The following is a 21,192-nucleotide window of genomic DNA, read 5'->3' as shown; positions in this document are numbered from 1 at the left end:
TGGCAAACGTTTTAACAAATTCCCAGGTGATCTGTTTAAATTTTGAAAGTCTCTGTCCATTGGTTATACAGTTATTCTCAAAATATAAATCCCCATCGTTAGTTACCATTTCTCGTTAAAACGCAGCCTTGATTTTTCTCCCTCACTGCGGGAGACTGGTTTTAACTTCTCTCGGACCCCTTCATTTGCACCAAGAATGGAGAAATCACAGCAGCAGCTGGCGGACTCCAAGGACAGCAGGATGCCATGGCAACCGCTTCCATCGGTAATTTAATTTCATCTCTGCTTTTACATCTTTCTTTCCTCAGTCCTGAAGCTGGGAAATTTTTTTAATTTGGAAGGAACGTAAGATGGCTTGTGGTTGCTATGCCGACAGCAGCTACTTCCTAATGGGCTGGAATATCACACAGGAAACCAGCAGCAACGCATAGATTTTAGACCTCAAGGGGCTACAGCGAACCTTCATCCCCTCGCTTGGCTGAGGGCTCCAGGCCCCACAGCCACGCACCAGCCTGCCTTGAATTCCCTACGCAGGCTGCTTGGCCAGGCCACCCAGGGGTCTTAGGCAGACAGGGATGGAAGGCAGGTGGGGGGACCCTGTTGGAGAATTGCTTTTGGTCTTTTTCTACCCCTAAAACCCAGTGTATTTGCTTGCTGGGGCCGCCATAACAAAGCACCACAGACTGGGCAGCTTAAACAGCAGGATTTATATCTCACAGTCTGGAGGCTGGGAGTCTCAGATCAAGGTGTCGGCTAGTTTGGTTTCTCCTGAGGCCTCTCTCCTTGTCTTGTAGACAGTCATCTTCTCCCTGTGTCCCTGTATGATCACCCTCTGTGTCTCCATCTTCTTATCTTATAAAGACATCAGTCAGATTGGATTAGGGCCCACCATAATGGCCTCATTTTAATCTAATCACCTTCAAAGACCCCCATCTCCAAGTACAGTCACATCTGGGGGGACACAGTTCAGCCCGTTGACACCCACCTGACTGGGTCCTCGCCTCGGGGAGGCTGCCTGCACCCCAGCCTCCGGGACACAGCTGAGAAGGAACCAAGCCCCTGCCCTCCATGGCTGGTGTCCTGGTGAGGGGAGGGGGCAAGAAACCAAACCAAGAAGACACTTGCTGGGGGGTGTTAAGGAAGGAAAACAAATCCAGGGGATGTGAGGGAGCGAGTGGTGGGCACGGTGGTCCCCCGAGCTTGGAGGGCATGGGGACACATTTGAGCAGAATCCCGGGAACGAGGGGCCTTTGGGAGAGGGGATGGCAGGTGCGGAGTCCCCGAGACGGAGCGGAGCAGCAGGAGGCGCTGTGTCTGGAGGCGGTGAGCAAGGTGGGGCTTCCTGGGAAAGAATTTACCATCGCCCCTTGCTTCTGGGAGGTGGTCTCTCAGCCCTCACAAGAGCGCCCATTTGCCTGAGGGCCTGGAGCCTGAGATCAGTAAGTCATTCCTGTGTGATGGAGCCCTAGGAAGAGCTCTGCCCCTGACCCTGTGAAGGCAGAGTTTAATCTGGATCCTTTCTCTGCTGTAAACTGAAACCATGAATGTAACACTTTCCACGAGTCCTTCTGTGAGACAGTCAAACCTGAGGGTCATCTTGGAGACCCCAAGCCTGCATTTGGTGTCAGAAGTCCCCTCCCAACGTCCAGCTGCCTCAAAGCTTGAGGGGACAGAAGCAGGAAGTTAGGGGAGCCGGGGACCAGCCATGCCACGTGGGGCATCGGAGGGACTCTGGCTTTTAGTCTGCGCGAAGCAGAAAGCTCCTGGGAGCTTTCAGATGTGGCAGATCTGGTTGTTATTTTAAAAGCATCTGTCCACAGAGAACACAGTTAAGGAGGCAAAGCCTGCAGCTCAGGGCCACGTGGGCTGGGGCAAGGATCTAGGCGAGAGAGGAGTGTGGCGTGGCCCTGGGTGCGGGGGCAGCTGCGGGGTGTGATGGGGAGAGAGGAGGTGAGCGGCTGGGGGTTCTGGCCAGTGCTGGGAGGGGGCAGCGTCTTCTGCCGAGGTGAGGAAGAAGGCAGCTTGATGGAGGGTGTGCAGAGCTTGAGGTCTCATGGACCTCCGAGGGGGATGCAGTCGGCAGCTGGACGTGAGCCTGGAGTGCGGGGCTCAAGGGAGTTGTCAGTGCTGGGAACTGTCGGGGCCCCAGCCTCAGGAGGGTGGGCGAGCCGGTGACGCGGGGCCAGAGAGGAGGAGAGAGCAGAGCCCAGGACCAGAGTGAGAAAGCGGTTAAAGAAGGTGACCAGCTGAGTGAAATGCTGCTCGGACCGTCCTGTCAGATGTGTCTAGGACCAGACCCGAGGTTTGGTGGGGAGGGTGGGATGGGAATCTCAGAATGGGAGGAGCCGGGCTGGCTCTGCAGGGTTGTGGGGAAGCATGGTGACAGCGGAGGGGGGTGTGGAGATGACAGCAGGTCCCATAATCTGCTGGGACCACCCAGGGAAGAGGGGACCGAGGATGCAGGAGAAAGGGTGTGTGCACTGGTGGACCGCATGGACTGGTGGTGGTGGGCGGGCAGGGAGCCGGCTGGGAGCAGGACACAGCAGAGGGGGAGGAGCAGAAGGAGGGAGGAGCGCCGTCCAGGAAGGGGTCTTCGACGGACACAAGAGGTGTGGCAGGTGTAGGGTAGCCAGGAGGAGGGCACTGCCCCGGAACCCAGTCTCCCCGAGCCACGCAGAGTCCCATCCACCTGGGACGGGGTCTGCCCAGAAAGTATGTGGTGTGAGAAGGGGGCCGAGGCAGGAGGTGAGACATGAGGGTGGGTAGGTGGGGGGGGGGGGACAGTGAGTGTGGCCCTGAGTGTGGTGACGGCGGTTGTGGTTGGGACGCCAGCAGGAGGGGGCCAGGGAGCAGAGTGGTGTCCCAGAGCGGGCTGCCCTGAGGGTATGGAGGGTGGTGACCAGGCAGTGGGTGGCAGCCTGCTGGCTGTGGCGGATGGAGGGCTTGTGAAATTGTGTAGGGAGTCATATGCAGGCTGTGGTTAAGTAAAATAAAACAGGAGAGTATAGAAAATATTAGGGCCTTGCACAAGGATGCAGATTAGATCATGAAACTTGTCCTATACATGTGGGTGCTGGATCATAATGTAGAATGTGTTTTGTACTATTTTTTACTATAGTAAAGCACAATAACATAACATTTGCCATTTTAACCATTCTTAAGTGTGTAATGCAGTGGTGTTAAGTGCATGCACATTCTTGTGCAACCAATCCCCCCGATTTTTCATCATCCGAAACAGAAACTTTGTACCTATAAAATGTAAATTTTACTGTGGTCATAGTTAAAAACATTTGAAAGGCACTGGTCAATGGCCAGCGAGGGGGTTCGTGTCTGGGGTCGCGCAGAGGGCAAGATCCTTGCAGGAGAGGGCCAGTGAGCTGACAGGCCAGGGCACTGTGGCTGCACTCACTTCGATTCTAAGGGAAAGCTGTGTCTCCAAGAAGGAAGCCAGGAAATGCAAAGAACAACAGCGAATCTGGTGCTAAATTTTTCAAAGAATGAAGGGGTCTGAAGAAATAGTGCAAAACTAATAGAAGTGCCCAACTACCACTCATAGCTAGATATTTAGGTTAATATTGAGCAGCCAGGAAAAATATCTGTTAAAAACCTGCAATAACAGAATAAAAGCAGGATACAAAATTATAAAACTTTGGCTCACATCAAAATTAGGATTTTTTTTTTCAGCAGAGGACTGGCTGAGAAAAAATATTTGCACTAGCAAAAACAACCAAAGCTTAATATTTAAGACAATCAAAGGAATCTTGAAAATTCACAAGAAAAAAGAAACCCAGTTGGAAATGGAAGGAGACCTGAAAGGCTCAATAGTTCTTGAAAATGTGCAAGAACCGTCTTCAAGTCACTTAGCAGCGGGCTCTGTGGAAGCCGGGAGGTGGGGACGTGGCCGGGAGAACGGCCGCGCTCCAACAGCAGATGGGACTCACCCAGAGGCACCGAGAGCTGTGCGGATACATTGCATCACAGGAAGGAAACAAGATCATGGGCGCTACCATGTATAGAAAGGGTATCTACGCTGTGACCCAAACGGGGTGGGCTGATGCTGATGCTGGGATTTAAACATCAATCTAGGGAGAAAGGCCGGGGGACCCACACAATCCACACAGGGGAGGCCTGCGGGGCGGAGTGCGGACGCGGGGCGGGGCGGGCTGTCCGGAGCTTCCCCACGGGCCACGTGTGCATCCAAGGCGCTCAGGTCCAGCAGCTCCGAGCGGCCGGGAGGGGGGCGGGGTGGCGACGCGCAGGACCCGCCCTCGGGACGGGGTCGTCGAGGGGTCCGTCCAGGAAGCCCGGCGCGCGCCCCCTCCCCCAGCCCCCGGGGCTGTGAGCCGGAGTGGCCTCCGCCGACCCACGTGTGCCGGGGGGAGCGGGCGACCGCCAGCGGGCGACCCCGCAGCCGAGATCTCAGCTCAGGGCAACCCGCGCCTGCGCGGCGCGCTCCTCTTTTGAGTCCGCCCCGCCCTAGCCCCGCCCCATCCCCCCTCCCCGCGCGGCCCCGCCGCCGCACCCCTCGACCCTCACTGGCGGGCTCCGAGGCCGCGCTCGGCGGGCCGGCCAATGGGAGCGCGGCGCGCCCCGCGGCACGTGCGCCCTGCCCTGCCCAGCCGAGGGCGAGCCGGCCGAGCTGCGGGCGGGGGCGCGCGGGGCGGGGGCGCGCGGTCGGGGCGGGGCGCGGGGCGGGGCGCGGGGCGGGGCGCGCGGTGTGTCCGGGGGAAGGGCCGCGCGCTGATTGGTCGGCGCCGCGCTCCCAGGCCGTTAACGGCGGCGCGGCGGGGCAGCGGCTTCAAAACAAAGGGCAGGCGGCCCGGGGGCGGCGGTGGCGGGGATGCCTCGCGCGCGGCCGGGGAGCCAACGGCCGCAGCGCGTCCCGGGCCGCGCCGGGGCCGCCGGAGAGCCGCGCCCGAGCTGAGCGAGGCCGGGCCGATGGGCGCTGCGGGCCGGGGCGCGGACCGGCGGGCGGCGGTGAGTAGGGCGGGCCCGGCGGGCGTACCGGGCGGTGTCGGCCGGGGGGCGGGGGGCGCGCTGCGGCGGGACCAGCCGGGTTCGGCGCGGACCGCGACGCCGGGTCAGGAGCGTTTCCCCGGTTCTCCCTCCTCCCGCCCCTCCCCACCCCGCCCTGGAGAAGGCTCGGGAGGAGCCGCCCGCCTGACGGTAACAGGCTTTTCCCCTGAAAGAAAGGTCGCGCCTGGGGAGAGAAATGAGGACAAAAGGGGCCTCCCAGCGTGTTCACGGAAGGGGGGCGTTTAAAGTTGCCCACGTGAAGGGCGAGGCCGAAATGCCTCGCCCCGCATTCGTTCCCCACTTGTGGCACCGACTGAGCTTCACGGGCGCAGAGCCTGCAGGAGCCTGAGCCTCCGCTCCCGGGCGGGGCCGGCCTCCAACGGGCATCGCCGGGAGTCCAGGTTAGGTGCCGAGTTCTGCGTGGGAAAGGGCTGCAGTTCCGTCTTAGATGGACCACGGTGTGGACGACGTTGGCGTCCCCACCGCAAGCTTTTTCTGTGCAGTTGCATTTTTCTTCTGTATGAAACATACACACCTCAACCTGTTGTTTCCTTTGCTAAGAATGTTATTCTTTCCACCCATAACCCTCACTCTCCTGAACTCCTACCCAGGCCTCCCTCCTCCGGGGATGGCCTTCAGGTGCGTCCCTGAGCAAGCTGCTGCTCTCCCTGCACCTGTGCCTGCTGCGGCCTCCGCTCTGCTCCAAGAGATGGAACACACGTTGGTTGAGCCCCTGCCCCTCCGCGGCAGCTGTGCTTAATCCCGGTGTTGAGCGTTGCGATCCTGCCCGGGTCCCCCCACCCTCGCCGTGGGATCTGGTCTGAGGGGAGCTAACTCAGGCTCTGGGAGCCCCTCCCGCTGCCTCCCCTTGCATCTCAGGGGCTAGAGTGTCTTCTGCGTGTGGGAGCCCCTCAGCCAGGACCAGGGGGACCCCATCTTAGCACAGCTGTAGCACAAGGCTTGGCCTGTAGTGGGCACTTTAAAAAAGTAACTGAATGATCCTAATCACCAATCTGATTAATCGTCTTTATGATTTTTTTTAAATAAATTTATTTTATTTATTTATTTTTGGCTGCGTTGGGTCTTTGTTGCTGCGCGCGGACTTTCTCTAGTTGTGGCGAGCGGGGGCTACTCTTTGTTGCGGTGCGCGGGCTTCTCCTCGCAGTGGCTTGTTGCAGAGCACGGTCTAGGTGTTCAGGCTTCAGTAGTTGTGGCGCACGGGCTCAGTACTTGTGGCTCTTGGGCTCTAGAGCGCAGGCTCAGTAGTTGTGGCGCACGGGCTTAGTTGCTCCGCGGCATGTGGGATCTTCCCGGACCAGGGCTCAAACCCGTGTCCCCTGCATTGGCAGGCGGATTCTTAACCACTGCAGCACCAGGGAAGTCCCCGTCTTTCTGATTTTAAATCAACTTCTTTATTTTGGAAACTTCAGATTTACACAGAAGTTGCAAAGATACTACAGACAGTCCCAACGTGCCCCGCACTCCGTGTCCCCGGTGTTACCATCCCATGTTGCCATGGTACGTTTGCCAAAATTAAAAACTGATAGAGGTATATGCCTTTGACTAAACTCCAGACATTACTTTTTCCGTTTTTGAAGCACTAAAATTTATAAAGGTCTTTATGTTGAGAGCCTTTGACCCCTACCTGCCTTCACCAGGTTCCGCCAGGATCCTCTCAAGGGGCGGGGGTGGCAGGTACAGAGGGCAAGGACTTTCCATGCAGTGTCTTTTTCTCCCTGGTAGGCTGATGAGTGGAACATAGTTTCGAATATGAAGAAGCAGTAGAAGTCTCCTGCTTTAAAACCTTCTCATCTCTTGACACTTTATTCGCAAGTCATTTGCTTTTAACTTTTTAGAAAGTAGTTAGATCTGCTAATCAGCAAAACCTGCAGGGAGTGGGAATTGTGAGCAGAGAGTTGAGTGAGGGAGGATGGAGAAAGTTCTGAACCGCCAGGTCACTGGAGGCTGAGGGTTCCGGGGAGGGCAGTGTGAGTTGGATTCAGGAAAGAAGTCGAGAGAATGAGGTCCAGTCAGCTGCCGGCGACATCACTCCCGTGATAGTGGCACCGGCACTGCTGAAAGCCTGTCGCCGGTGATGGAGCCAAGCCACGTAGTCCACACCTGGGAAGCCTGAGAACCAGGACCAGGGTTCCCCGTGGGGTTTGTGAGGCGTTGAGACAGCTTGCCAACCCTCGGCCACTGCAACAGCAACCTGACACCTGGTATGATTCTCAGGTCCTCCGTGGGACTCACGATTCACCCCCATTTTACAGATTGGGTACCAGCTCGGCTTGAGGCCCCACAGGCTCCGTGTATGTGGCTTGGTTGGGTCGAGCCCCCTCAGCAGCCTGGCTCCCGCAGCCACACGGCCCCCATCCCCCAGCACCAGCCCCATTCTGGCTTCTCTCTGCCTCTCTGTTTTTTCCCTTCCCTTCCCCAACACAGGGATGCTTGATTATGTTTCAATTAGCATGTGGTTAATAAAATGGCATAAGATTCCCAGGCTCTTTCCTCCCACTTCCAGCTGAAGACAGGGCAGCCCTCCCTCTGTCATGCCTGCATCTTCCCTTCTTAGCGAGGAAAAAGGCAACCTCTGCTAGGAGGCATCCCAGGGCCACGGCTGGGAAACTTAGTTAGTGGGAGAAATTAAAAAGAATGTATCTCAGGTTCTTAGAAAAGAAAGGCTCAGTGCCAGCGCCCTCCTCAGCAGTCTGGTGGGAGGAGGTGGAGGCAGGCCACGCTGGGGGAATGAGGGGGCTGGTTACAGGGGGACACGGGGGCAGCTGGTGGGGCATGAGGGCAGAGGGGGCTTCATCTGAGGGCATAGGAGGCGGCCGGGAGAACTGAAGGAGTCTTCTCGCCCCTCCCAGCGGATCCAGGGGTCCAGGAAGGCTGCGGCTCCAGAGACGTGGAAAAAAGCTTTTCACCCTGTAATTTAAGTAGGAAGTCCATGTGTGCGAAGGGAAGCTGGTACTGCCCGAAGCAAATTGGATACATGCTGTTGCTCTTTGATGGACACCTTCCAGGCCCCCCGACGCCTTGGGCCCATGTGCTGTGTGTGTGTGTTTGTGGTCAGTACCTACACTTGGTATCAAAATCAAAAGTTACAAAAAAGTAGATGGTGAGAAGGAAGTGGCTGAGGCCCCACCTTGGAAACAGTTCTGATAAGTCCATCAGTTCGTTTGGCCGGTCCCTCTTAGTGAGACGGGAGATGGTTTCTAATCTCTAGTTATTACAGGCAATGTTGTAACAGCCTTTTCCGGGTTACTTTGCGCAGGGGCCAGGCAGCCTGGAGGGAAATGCCGGGGATGGACCCTGGCCTGGGGCCTGCGCCCGGGTGCGCCAGTGGGTGCTGCCAGATGGCAGCGATGTCCCAGGTGCCTTCGCCAGTGGGGTTGTCAACTTTTTAAAATCTTTGCCAGCCTGCTAGGTTGTAAGACAGGTACAGTGCGCCTTTGGTTTGCATCTGTTTGTGATGTTCACACCTGCTCACCTGTCTACAGACACATGTTTACAGGGGTCCAGGGTGTAGATTCTCAGCTTTGAATCCAGCTGCACAGCTTGCTTACTAGCTCTCGGGGTCTCCGTTTCCCTGTCTGCACGGTGGGACTAATTAGACCACTCGTGTCTTAGGGCTGCTGTTAATTCATGGGATTCTCATAGACCAGCAGCATCCTGGGCCACAAGGCTCTTGGGCGCCTCGTGATGGTGCTGGATGGGCTGCTCTCTCCTTGCTGGATGGGGCGGGCGCGTGGGCAGCACCTCGGCCTTCTGAGCTGTGTTCTTCCCCGCTGTTGCCAGCGCCGGAGCTTGTGCACCAGCCCCAGGGAGACCCGCTTCCCTGCCCGCCTGTGCCTCCGTCCCTTCCCGCAGCCAGGTGGGCGAGGCAGGGCCGGGAGAACAAGTGAACCCGTACGGGGACGAGAAGGGCCGGGAGCCCGCGCCCTCCCGGGAGTGTCAGCTGCTTGCTTGGGTGGTGGTTCTCAGGGTTTGTCTTTGGAAGCGTGGTAACAGCACCATATGGACATGGGCCTGATTTACGCTCTCTTTAAATATCCATGCTTATTTTAGGAGAGAAACTTCTGGAATCCAGAATGTTGTTTTTGGCCTAAGAACTTACCCCACACTAACATCTTCGTGGGGTGGTGGCTGCTCCCCAAACCCAAGGGACACAGCGGCTGCAGTAGAAGTGAGGCACGTGATGCATTTCACCTCAGGTACTAAGGTGGGTCCTGACTTGTCAGCAGGTGTGGTTGGAAGAGCCCGTTTGTGTACTGGTGGCTGGAGAACTTGGCCAGGATTTCCCTGCCTCGGGGACATCCAGCCTGAAAACCTAGTTAAATCACGACACGCTTCTCTGTGACTGAGATCCAGCCAGGTTGGGCCGCTGCTCCGCTAGGACCCCCGGGAGGGCGGTGACAGGGGCGGAGGGCAGGACACAGATGGCAGGACGCCAGGGTGGGAGGCACACCCAGCCTTTGAAGGGTGACTGTAGGTGCTGAGGATGGACCGGGCTCCACAAAGGTGACAGGAGCCCGAGAGTGGGGCTGCTCCGAGGGAAGGGGCGTTCAGGTAGGCCCCCTGCATGTGGGGGGCATTCACGGTGTGGAGAAATTCAAAGAAACAGAAACGCTTGGCAAGTTGCCACTTTATTTTATTTGCGGGATCTTAGTTCCCCAACCAGGGACTAAACCCGGGCCGCTTGCAGTGGGGGACGGAGTCCTAACCTCTGGACCGCCGGGGACGTCCTAAGTTGCCCCTTTAAACAGAGTCGCCCCATCAGAGGCCACTCCGATTTAGAAACGAGGGGTGTCCTGCTTTCTAATTATGAGTCAGAGTGGTGTCATTTGTCTAAAGGATGGGCTAAGTGAAGGCCGTTTCTTTAGTCTCTGTTCAGGTCACTGGGAGCCATGCTTCTGCCACTAACGGGGCCCAGGACTCTGAAGGCCTGAACCACCAGGGATAAGAGAGGAGTTTATTCATTTAAGGGTCCTTTAAATACAAAGAGAAAAACTCAGGTGAAGATACTGAAACAGACAACATGCGTTCAGTCAGCACTGCAGTCAGAACAAGCGCATTCTGTCCTTGCTAAGGCTGGTTTTTCTGTCCTGAGCCGGGATACCCCAGCCTTGGTGAGTCTGAATGACCCTGAAATGACCGCTCCCGGGCCGGCTCCGGCGCAGCACGAGCTTCCCTCTGGCTGCTTCTGGCCTCTGACGTGATGGAGTTCAGGACACGCCACCCCAGCGTGTGGCACCTAGGCTTCCTGAGTATCTTAAGCTTGAAGGAGTTTGAGAAAACAGCAGAAGGGGGGTGGTCAGAGTGACCTTCTTCCCTGAACCCGGCCATGAAACTCCCCTTTGAGAGGGCCTCCTCCCTGCACCAGGAAGAGGGAAGGCAGGGAATTGGGGCCGAGAAATCTGTATAAACAAACCTTGTCTTGTCTTCCTAGTTACTCCTTCACCATGGACCACCCCAGCCCAAACCCCTCCGGCCTCCTGAGTTCTTCACAAACTTATTGATTAGTTGTCTAAAAGGTATAAAAGCTTCCTGCTCCTGTTACTCTGTTAGTTTCATTTTCAGACCCAGCCAGGGACCCTAAGAGGGTCAAGGAAAACTTTCCCTCCCCTACAGACACTTGTAAGATAAGTTCTAAACTCAAAGCTCTCTCTTTGTCTCACTGGCTCTCTGGCTCATTTGTACACACACATACACCCTCCTGGATTGCGATTTGAATTGCATTTAACGATTACTTTGGGGACGATTCGTATATTTACAGTATCTTCCAGTCCTGGTCATGATTTAGCTCTCCATTGATTTAGGTTTTTATTATACCCCTCAGAGTTTTCTAATGTTCTCTGTAAAGGTGTTTCCGGTCTTTAAATGTGCTCTTAGATACTTTATTGTTACACTGTTGTATGAGAGTATGTTTTCCCTTATAAGCCTTTTCTTGACTTACCAGCTGGCTGGGACTTCTGGTACCGTTGAATGAAGTGGCGGTATAGAGAGCATCCTGGTTTATTCCTGATGTCAAAGATAGTGTTTTCTAAGTTTTACCATTAAGCATGATGCTTGCTGTGAGTGGTTTTGGGATTTTTTTATTTGTTTGGTAGATGCCTCGTAAAAGGTAAGGAAGTTCTCTTACAATCTTAGTTTGTGTGGAATGTTTTTTAAATTGTGAATGGATGTTAAATTTTTGTTGAATGCTTTTTTTTTTTTTTTGCATCTATTGAGATAAACAGAACAATTGGTGGTAAATTTTTCTGATATTAAATTATCTTGCATTCCTGTGATAAAAATCACCTTAATTATATTGTACCATCCTTTAAAATACTGCTAGACCCTGTTTGGTCATATTACTTAGGATGTTTGCATCTTGGTTTCTTTGAAGAAACTTACAGTGAATTCCCTTTTTTTTTTTTTCCCCTGCACCGCGGGGCTTTCAGGATCTGTTCCCTGACCAGAGGTTGAACCCGGGCCACAGCAGTGAAAGCCCAGAATCCTAACCACTAGGTCACCAGGGAACTCCCCTGAATTCCATTCTTGTACTGCCCTGACCCAGGTTTGGTGTCAGTTTAAGCTACATCAGATGGTTGGAGAGTGCTTCCCCTTTCTCTTTCCTGAAAGAGTTTGTGTTGGATTGAAATGAATTCTTCCTTGAAGTATGGTGGAGCTCTCCAGGGAAGCTCCTTGCCTGTAGGTGTATTTGATTTGCATTGATATGTGTGCATATTGGGGGAGGAGACTTTTTACCAGTGATTTGATTTCCTTAATGTTTATAGGATTATTCTGGTTTTCTATTTCTTCTTGAATCATATTTTTAACTTAACGTTTTCCAGGAATTTATCTGTGTGGTTTACATTTTCCAATATATTGACTTAAATTGACCACAGCACCTCTTCCCCATGAGTCTTGCCCCCAGAAGGCGCTACCCGTTTGCATTTCTGATGGCTGGCTCTGCTGTCAGAGGTCATTAGTCTTTTCCGAGAACGCACATTTGCCTTGTCAATCCCCCCTAATGGATCCAAGTTTTCCTTTTCTGTTTCAATATTTTTTTCCTATTTCTTTCCCTCCTTATATTTTTTTGGGGTTGTTTTCCTGTTCTCAAACTTCTTAAAGATGGGTGTTTAGCTCATTAATTCCACCTGCTTATTTTCTATTAAGAGTCTACATTTCCCTTTAAGTTCTGGTAAGTACCTATTTTGTTATTGTTTAGTTCAAAATATTTTCTAATTTCCATTATTCTTAGACACATGGGTATATAGAAGTACATTTCCTAAATTATAAACATATGAGGATTTTTCTAGTTATACTTTATTATTGATTTCTAATTTAATTGTATTGTGGTCAGAGAATATACTGTGGTTTCAGTCCTTGAATTTGTTGAGATGTGCTATGTGGTCAACTTTTGTAAATGTGTGTGTGCAGTAAATGAGTCTGTGGTTCTTAGATAGTTTTCTACATGTATTTTAGTTCCAGTTTCTTCATCACAATGTGCAAATCCTGTATATCTGCCCTAGTTTGTGGTGTTCTACCAGTTAGTGAAAGATGCAGTAAAATACATACTATATTTTATACAAATATATACTATGTATTTATATATACTAAATATACTATAAATATATAAATTACTATGTAAACTATTTATATACTACAATTACTAGTCCTATTGATTATAAATTTATCTCTTAAGGTTTTTTCAATTTTTGACTTACATATTTTGAGACTGTGTTATTAGGTAACAAGATTTACGCTTGCTGTTTATCTCCCTGCTGTTTTATCTCATAAAGTTTTTCTATTAAATGTTACTATGTAGGGACTTACTGGTGGCACAGTGGTTAAGAATCCGCCTGCCAGTGCAGGGGACATGGGTTCGATCCCTGGTCCAGGAAGATCCCACATACCCCGGAGCAACTAAGCCCGTGCGCCACAACTACTGAAGCCCGCGTGCCACAACTACTGAAGCCTGCACACCTAGAGCCCGTGCTCTGCAATAAGGGAAGCCACTGCAGTGAGAAGCCCACGTACCACAACGAAGAGTAGCCCCTGCTCATGGCAACTAGAGAAAGCTTGCGCGCAGCAACAGAGACCCAATGCAGCCAAAAATAATTAATTTTTAAAAATTTAAAAATGTTACTATGTAAGCAAAATATAAATATATTTAATATAGTTTTTACTTTATTATTATTTTTCAGTATTTGTTTTTATTTATTATTTATTTTGGCTGCGCTGGGTCTTTGTTGCGGCATGCGGGCTTCTTAGTTGCGGCATGCAGGATCTAGTTCCCTGACCAGGGATCGAACCCGGGCCCCCTGCATTGGGAGTGCGGAGTCTTACCCACTGGACCACCAGGGAAGTCCCTTTACTTTATTACTTAAATATCTTTTTCTGTCCTTTTGCTACTTCTTTTTCTTGTTAATTTTTATTGAAATATAGTTGATCTACAATGTTGTGTTAGTTTCAGGTATACAGCAAAGTGATTCAGTTATACATATATACATATATTCATTCTTTTTCAGATATTTTTCCCTATATGGGAAAGATTACAGAATATTTAGTAGAGTTCTCTGTGCTATACAGCAGGTCCTTGTTGGTTCTCTATTTATATATAGTAGTGTGTGTAAATTAATCCCAAGCTTCTAATTTATCCCTCCCCCCCAACCCCCTGCCCTACCTTTCCCCTTTGGGAACCATAAGTTTGTTTTCTAAGTCTGTGAGTCTGTTTCTGTTTTGTAAATTAGTTCATTTGTATCAGTTTTTAGATTGTACCTGTTAAGTGGTATCATATAATATTTATCTTTCTCTGTCTGACTTACTTCACTTAGTATGATCATCTCTAAGTCAGTCCATGTTGCTGCAAGTGGCATTATTTCATTCTTTTTTATGGCTGAGTAATATTTCATTGTAGAAATATACCACATCTTCTTTATCCATTTATCTGTCGATGGACACTTAGGTTGCTTCTGTATCTTGCCTATTGTAAATAGTGTTGCAATGGACATTGGGGTGCATGTATCTTTTCAAAGTATGGTTTTCTTCGGATATTTGCCCAGGAGTGGGATTGCTGGATCATATGGTAGCTCTGTTTTTAGTTTTTAAGGAACCTTCATACTGTTCGCAATAGTGGCTGCACCAATTTACATTCCCACCAACAGTGTAGGAGGGCTCCCTTTTCTCCACATCCTCACCAACATTTGTTATTTGTGTTCTTTTTGATGATAGCCATTCTGACAGGTGTGAGGTGATATCTCATTGTGGTTTTGATTTGCATTTTTCTATTTTAACTTCTTTGTGTGAATCACATACATACAAGATATCCATAAAACAAATATACTGTTAGCAAATAATTATGATTCATAGGTCTGTGTTGCCACCACCAAGGTTCTAGCCATATCTTTTTATCCTTTCTGCGTCCTTGTTTAAGGTGTGTGTCTCATAAGTAGCATCTAGATAAAGTTTGTTTTCTGTCTAGTTGAAACCTTCAACCCTAACATTTAGTTCATTTATATTTAACATACGCATTGAAATATTTGGGTTTAAATCTTCCTTCTGTCGTTGTGCTTCCTGTTCTTCCCATGGTGTTTTTCCTCCCTTCCTCACCTCCCTTTACAGGTTTGGAAGTTATACACCTGCTCTTTGTTCTTACAGAAGTTTCATCAGAAATTACAACATTTATCCTTAATGTACCAGAATCTACATTTAATCCATATGTGGGTCTTCTTTTTTGGACAGTACCCAGACTCTGGGAGTCGTTGGTCTGCGCCTTCACCCTGGCTTCTCCTGCTCACATATCATGAGCGGATCTCTTCAAAGTTCCGTGAGACGCTGCTGCTCTGCCCACCTGCACATGGACCGTTTTCTTTACTCACCATTCTGCCTTCTTTTAGAGTCTGAAGTTTAGACTTTAGTGGGGTTTTTTGTTTTGTTTTTCTGTCTGAATCATATCCTTGAATTTCCTTTAGAGATATTTTGCAGAAGTCAAACTTTTTAGTTGTCCACAAATGTCATTTCCTGAATTCTTTTTATTTATTTATTTATTTTTGGCTGTGTTGGGTCTTCGTTGCTGCGCGCAGGCTTTCTCTAGTTGCGTCAACCAGGGGCTGCTCTTCATTCCAGTGTGTGGGCTTCTCACTGAGGTGGCTTCTCTTGTTGCGGAGCACGGGCTCTAGGCATGTGGGCTTCAGTAGTTGTGGCTTGCAGGCTCTAGACCGCAGGCTCAGTAGTTGTGGCACACGGGCCTAGTTGCTCTGCGGCATGTGGGATCTTCCCGGACCAGGGCTCGAACCCGTGTCCCCTGCATTGGCAGGCGGATTCTTAACCACTGCGCCACCAGGGAAGCCCCCATTTCCCGAATTCTTGAAAGATATTTTCACTGCATGTAGAATTCTGGGATAGCAGTTATTATCTTTCAGGACTTTACAGGTACCTTCCCCTACTGCCTTCTGGGTTCCACTGTTTTACTTGGGAAGTTGCTGTTGAAAGGTAATTTTCCCTTCCCTTCTGGATGCTTCTAAGACTTTTTTTCTTTTTTCTTTGGTGTTCTGCAGTTTCACTATTATGTGATCAGGTGTGGCTTTTTTATTTATCTTGCTTGGGATTGTTGGACTTGTCTGTGGATTGGTGTCTTTCTTCAGTTCTGGAATCACCTCATATCCTCACATAGTGCCTCTGCCCCATTTTCCTCTCACTTTACCTTCTGTAAATCCACACACATCTGTGCTTTTGCTATCAGATCCAAGAAGTCACTGCCAAATCCAACATCATGAAGATTGTTCCCTACATTTTCTTCTAAGGGTCTTATAGTTTTAGTTTTTACGTTTAGTTCCTTGATCCATTTTGAGTGCATTTTTGTATATGGTGTGAGGCAGGGGTCCAACTTCATTCTTTCACATGTCAATATCTTGTTTTCCCGCACTATTTGTTGAAAAGACTGGTCTTTCCACATTGAATGGTTGTGACACCCTTGTTGAAAATCACTTGACTATATATGTGAGGGTTTACTTCTGGACTGATACGTAATTTCTCAGAGATTAATACCAGATCCATCACACGTATTCATAAATGTCATGGTGCTTTGAGTCGCCAATTCCTTTGTTTGGGACAAGATGTATCCAGTGCTGCTGGCCTCACTCAGATGGGAGTCGTGTTGGCTGCTGTTTCTTTCACGTTTGCTGAAGCCACACGATATAAGATGTATTTGGGCAAAAGCTTTCTCAAATTATTTATGTGTAAAAGTAGTTCACCTGCCACTTCCAACTAAATTTAGAATGGCTAAGCCGTGATTAGCTATTAGTATTTTTATGTACTCATATTACTATTTAAGTATTAGATCTTTAACGTCTAGGCCTGCCCTTCCCTTCTTTACAACAGGCTTCCTAAACACACTTTTTGTGTTTCATTCTCTCTGTGACCCTCTGCTCTGTGTTGACTTGTTGACAGGTTGTGGCGTTTTTCTCTCACCCCAGCTGTGTGGACAGAGCCACACGCCCTCCAAACAACAACGGCTCTTGCGTGCATGTTCCAGTGTTTCTTCTGTCAGAGAGCCCAGCAGAGCTGCAGCTCCTCCCGTGCCAGCCCTGAGCTGAGCCAGGAGTGCCCAGCGGAGATGGTGAAGATGACAAGGTCCAAAACTTTCCAAGCGTATCTGCCAAACTGCCACCGAACGTACAGTTGTGTCCACTGCAGGGCCCACCTGGCCAATCACGATGAGCTGATCTCCAAGGCAAGTGTCTGGTCAAGAACTCGGCAGGCTGCCCTCAGCCATGATCACTGAGCCTAAGTGTAGACAAATACTGAACCACCCCATGGCTTCCTGGGTTTGCTGGGCCCAGAATGTCTGGAGCCCTGTGGGCGGCACTGAGGGAAATTGTGTGTGTGAGTGAGGGCAGCTACGTCGTGGTCTTGGCCGTGGTCTTTGCCGAGTGGTGGGTTTTGGGGGCCAGGCCACGGGCCTCTGAAGATCCCACAGTAAGATGTCAGTGACTTGTCAGAGCAGTTAAATTCATGTAAAGCCAGAGGACATGGACAGTACAAAGGAAGCCTGGAAAATCTGTGGAAATAGTTTCATAATAAGGGAATTAAGAAAGTTTAAAAACTCAGAATGGTTAAGAAGAGAAGAGGCTGCCTTGGGGGAAATGGGATCTTTCAGGAAAGAGCCTGGGAGGGAAGCTCTGCCAGGGCTGCGGCGCTGTGCGGGCCACGAGCAGCCCCTGGGGGCGAAGAGGGCAGGACCCACCTCATTGCCTTGAACTCTTGACTAGCAGTTTGTCATGTTTATAACCAGCCACTTGGGAACATTTAAAACAATCCCTCGGGGAGACAGTGACTGTCCTCCCTCCCCGCGCTTGTGGGTCGCGACCCCCACCTGTCCTCTAAGTCCGCCTCCCTGGCAGGAGCCTTCTGCTCCTTTGAAAACAAAGTCATCAGGAAGTTTCCGGAATCCATGCTTAGGCCTCTTGTTTCAGGCAGTTAGAAGAACATCTCTGTACTTGTGGTAAGGAAGTGACAGGGTCCTTATTTTGGGGGGGACACACGTGCGGCTTGCAGGATCTTAGTTCCCTGACCAGGGATGGAACCCGTACCTCGTGTAGTGGAAGTGCAGAGTCCTAACCACTGGACCACCAGGGAAGTCCTGGGTCCATCATCTTAAGGGAAAACCGTCAGATAAGGTGGTGTCTGTGCCATCGCTGCTTCTGTGGCCCCTCTGTGCGTCCAGAAGCTTCAGTGGAAGGGCAGCCCCTCAGCACCGGCTTCGGAGGCAGAGCTGCTCCGGGGCCTCCAGATCGGCCATGTAGCTCAGGTGCTGCTCTGGCCACACAGTGGGGGGAGTGGGTTGTTAGTGTCCAAAAGGAATTTGAGGTGCTTCTTTCAAAGGACCCCAAAGCCAGTAGTAAGCTGTTCTTTAAAATAATCAAGCACAGAGGCCCTCTGGGTGGAGCCGCCCTGACGTGGCCTCGCGTTCCAGCTGGTGATGAATGGCGTCACTTCCATCTGACCACGACAAAGCCTTTAACCCCTCTTTCTTCTTTGCAGTCCTTTCAGGGAAGTCAGGGACGAGCCTACCTCTTCAACTCAGTGTGAGTATCGCTGCCGTGGCCTCACCAGTGCCGCATCTGCCACCAGGCCCCGCGTGCTGCTTCCGAGAGCCCGCCAGTGCTCGCTGCCGTCGAGGGCTCGGGAAAGCAGATGCTTTTTTCCCAGGCTGGGTGTGGTTTGTTTCCTACTGGGGTAGATCTTGATTTCCACCGAGACAGCAGGACTGTGGGCCCCTCCCCACAGCCTGTCCCATCCTGGATTCTCGGGGGAGGCAAGAAGTTGTTCCTTCTCATCAAAGGTGGGGGGAGGCAGGGACAGGAGGGGAGTCAGGAAGGACACCCTGTGTCCTGGGAACAGCTGGTGGGGGCGGAACTGTGGGCCCGGGGCCCCATGAGGGTCCCAGCACCTCCTCCCCACAGGGTGAACGTGGGCTGCGGCCCTGCGGAGGAGCGGGTCCTTCTTACCGGCCTGCACGCCGTGGCGGACATCTACTGTGAGAACTGCAAAACCACACTCGGGTGGAAATACGTGAGTGACCACGGGTCCGCTGTAATAAAGAACACGTTCCCAGTGGAAACAAAACATGCCAGGAAGCGGGATAGGTGCTGCCAGTCAAGGAACACGTTTTAAAACCGCATCTTTCAGAGTCCATGGACTGGGGGAGGGAGGGATGGTCACCAGCCAGGTGGGAGGTGGGAGACTGGACGTGACCCTGCAGTTGCGCTCACAGCAGACCCCTCTGCAGCGCTCGGGGCCCCACCCCCAGGACCCGCCTGGGCCCTGTGCCCTGGTCCTGTCCCACACACCACCCACTCCCATACTCCAGCACGGGGCGGGCGGGGGCCTGTGTCTGAGCCATTGCATCCCTTGCCCCCGAGAAGGGCCTTCCCCTCTCCACCATCTGTGACCCTGAGGACTTCACTCCCCTGTACCTGGAGTCCCGGGAAGGAGGCCTTTGCTTGGCTTCCCTTCCCAAACTGCCCCGCACGTGGTCGGTGCTCAGTAACAAACTTGAATCAGTAGTTCCCGACAAGTTTCACCATCACTCTGCGAGTCCAGGCCAGACCTGCCCTGCTCCTGAGGGCTGGTCACCCAGATAGCCACCCCTCCCCGGCCCTGGACCGCACGGCGCAAGGGGCGTCTGGGGAGACATGATACTGCAGTTATTTTCTTTGCGAAGTGTAAAATGAAGTTGAAAAACAAAACCGATTCTGTCCTGAAACCTTGTCTCTCTCTTTTCAAGGAACACGCCTTTGAGAGCAGTCAGAAATATAAGGAAGGAAAATTTATCATTGAGCTTGCTCACATGATCAAAGACAATGGTTGGGAGTAAAGTGAAAACTTCCTGTTCTCTTTTGAATACGATTTTGTGAAAGAGATGGTAAATGTAATGGAAACATAGGCACATCTGATGGCAGTGTTTCTTGAACTCGAGCCTCACAGGCGGCCTCTCCAGGCCAATCCCCTGGGTAAGGCGTCCCTCCGATCTGTGTCTTCAATAACACGGTTATTTCTGAAAAGTTTCAATGACCTTTTTCTAATTTCTCAAGATGTAGAGAAAAGACCTAACCAACTGGTGACTTATCCATCCAGTTAACACCTTCTTTAACCAATGCCTTTAAGATAGTTTGGCTCTGCTCTTTCGTGTTTGATAGAAAACCAGACTGAAGCCCCAAAGCCCACAGGGAGGTCTCTTCGGAGAGCCAGCTTTCCCTCTTGTTTGGATAGAAGGTACGGTAACCACTTCTCCCCGATTCGCGGAACAACATGTTGGTTATTCTTCTCGCAGATGAGCTGTGAGGGCAGTGCTTATTTAGGAATCTCTCAGAAATCTATGAATCTATGCACCAAGGGTGTTTTTTAGCCTTGTTCAAAAACCGAGGCCACCAGTGATAACATTTTAGATAAGCTATAAATAGAGAAGTGTGTCTAATGGAACATGCTGTTTATTTAAGCCAGTAGCTTCCTTATCTCACAGGCAAGTGAACGAGTAGTTAGCAGAGACAGTCTCGGGCCGGTGTGCAGGCACAGGCCCACGGGGGCTCCAGGTCAGGCACTGGGCGGCTGGTCCATGGAGTTGAGTGGAACGCGCTGGACCAAGGGAAATCGGGTTTCCTTTTCTACTCTGATGTACTTGAAGAAAAAGAATTATTTTTTGCATATTTGAAAGAGGCCAGAGCAGGCTAAGCTTCCAAATTTAACATTTGCCAGATAGTTTTAAAATTTTTTTGGAAATTCCGGTTATAGTCGGAAGACAAGGTTTAAACTTTGTAGTGAAGATGTTTGGTTTGTTCAGCAGGTCCCCGTGCCTCCCTGGTTGTCCTGTGGGCCAACACAGGCAGGGCCCAGCAGCCTCCCGAGTCCTGCGTTTCTGCCACAGGTTCAAGTTCCGACTCACCCGGGCTTATGCAGGGAGTGGGCACCACCCACGGGTTTTGGCCGCTTTGCAGAGAATGGAGGCCAAAAGGCATCCCCAAAACAGTTTTCGTGTTCAGTGTTCTACCTGGCTCTGGCCAGTGGGCCCAGCCTGCCACTGGGCGTCTGGGGGCCTTCAGTGTGGTCACCGGGGCATGAGACTCCCGGGACCCCAGTGCCGAGGGTCAGAGAGAGGGCTGAGGGAGGGCGGAAGAGAGGAGGGCACAGGCCGGCTCCCAAACTCCTTCAGACGAGGTTAGTGCGAGCTGGCTAGGGACAGAGAGGGACTGGCTGCCAGTTGGTGGGTGGCCCTCCCCTGACCCCCAGCCACTCACCTGGGCTTCCCTTTGACACCATCTCTGCTGGACCTGCAGCCTGGATTGTGGGGAGTGTCCTGCCTGCCCTGGGTGCTGGGTTGTCCACGAGGGTGCCCAGCGGGCCTGGATGCATCTCAAGTTGCCAAGGAAGTGCTTGGCACGGCGCAAGCCTCCACTGCAGGCACTCTGCCGCCTCCCAAGCTGGGCCCCAGGCCTGGTCCTCAGTGCCCCGTGAAGGCCCGGCCAGCACCTTCCCTGAGACGTGAGTACGAATCCCTGAGACCCCACCTGAGCCAGCGGCTCCTCAGCCGGGCCTCCTCCCCAAGCTTCAGCCTGTGGCCCAGCTTCTTCTCCAAAAGATGCTTGCTGACGCTGAGGAACCTCCTAAAATTCCTCTGTATACACTCAA

At 51.6% G+C, this 21,192-nt stretch overlaps 1 protein-coding gene across 2 annotated transcripts; it reads left to right on the top strand.

Annotated features, from left to right (window-relative positions):
* The first annotated feature begins 4,908 nt into the window (after positions 1–4,908).
* Positions 4,909–20,322, top strand: YPEL1 (yippee like 1). Of its 2 annotated transcripts, XM_061170382.1 has the most exons (6): positions 4,909–4,977; positions 9,088–9,233; positions 16,456–16,738; positions 18,049–18,092; positions 18,471–18,579; positions 19,295–20,322. In XM_061170382.1, the coding sequence occupies exons 1-6, from the start codon at positions 4,939–4,941 to the stop codon at positions 19,382–19,384; spliced, it is 711 nt and encodes a 236-aa protein (XP_061026365.1). In that variant the 5' UTR covers positions 4,909–4,938; the 3' UTR covers positions 19,385–20,322. The 2 variants fall into 2 exon arrangements, with proteins under 2 accessions (XP_061026365.1, XP_061026364.1); XM_061170381.1 differs by lacking the exon at positions 19,295–20,322 and having other exon boundaries at positions 18,471–18,725.
* The last annotated feature ends 870 nt before the right edge of the window (positions 20,323–21,192 follow it).

Source organism: Eubalaena glacialis, chromosome 15 (genome assembly GCF_028564815.1).
Source record: "Eubalaena glacialis isolate mEubGla1 chromosome 15, mEubGla1.1.hap2.+ XY, whole genome shotgun sequence".
NCBI classification, from domain to species: Eukaryota; Metazoa; Chordata; class Mammalia; order Artiodactyla; family Balaenidae; genus Eubalaena; species Eubalaena glacialis.
This window is presented reverse-complemented; position numbering and strand designations above follow the sequence as displayed.

Bases quoted from the DNA above. Each gene is read 5' to 3' on its own strand.
- YPEL1 (XM_061170381.1), top strand. From the start codon at position 4,939: ATGGGCGCTGCGGGCCGGGGCGCGGACCGGCGGGCGGCG. The intron at 4,978-9,087 runs GTGAGTAGGGCG...TGCTTATTTTAG, and splicing joins GCGCGGACCGGCGGGCGGCG to GAGAGAAACTTCTGGAATCC. The intron at 16,739-18,048 runs GCAAGTGTCTGG...TCTTCTTTGCAG, and splicing joins ACGATGAGCTGATCTCCAAG to TCCTTTCAGGGAAGTCAGGG.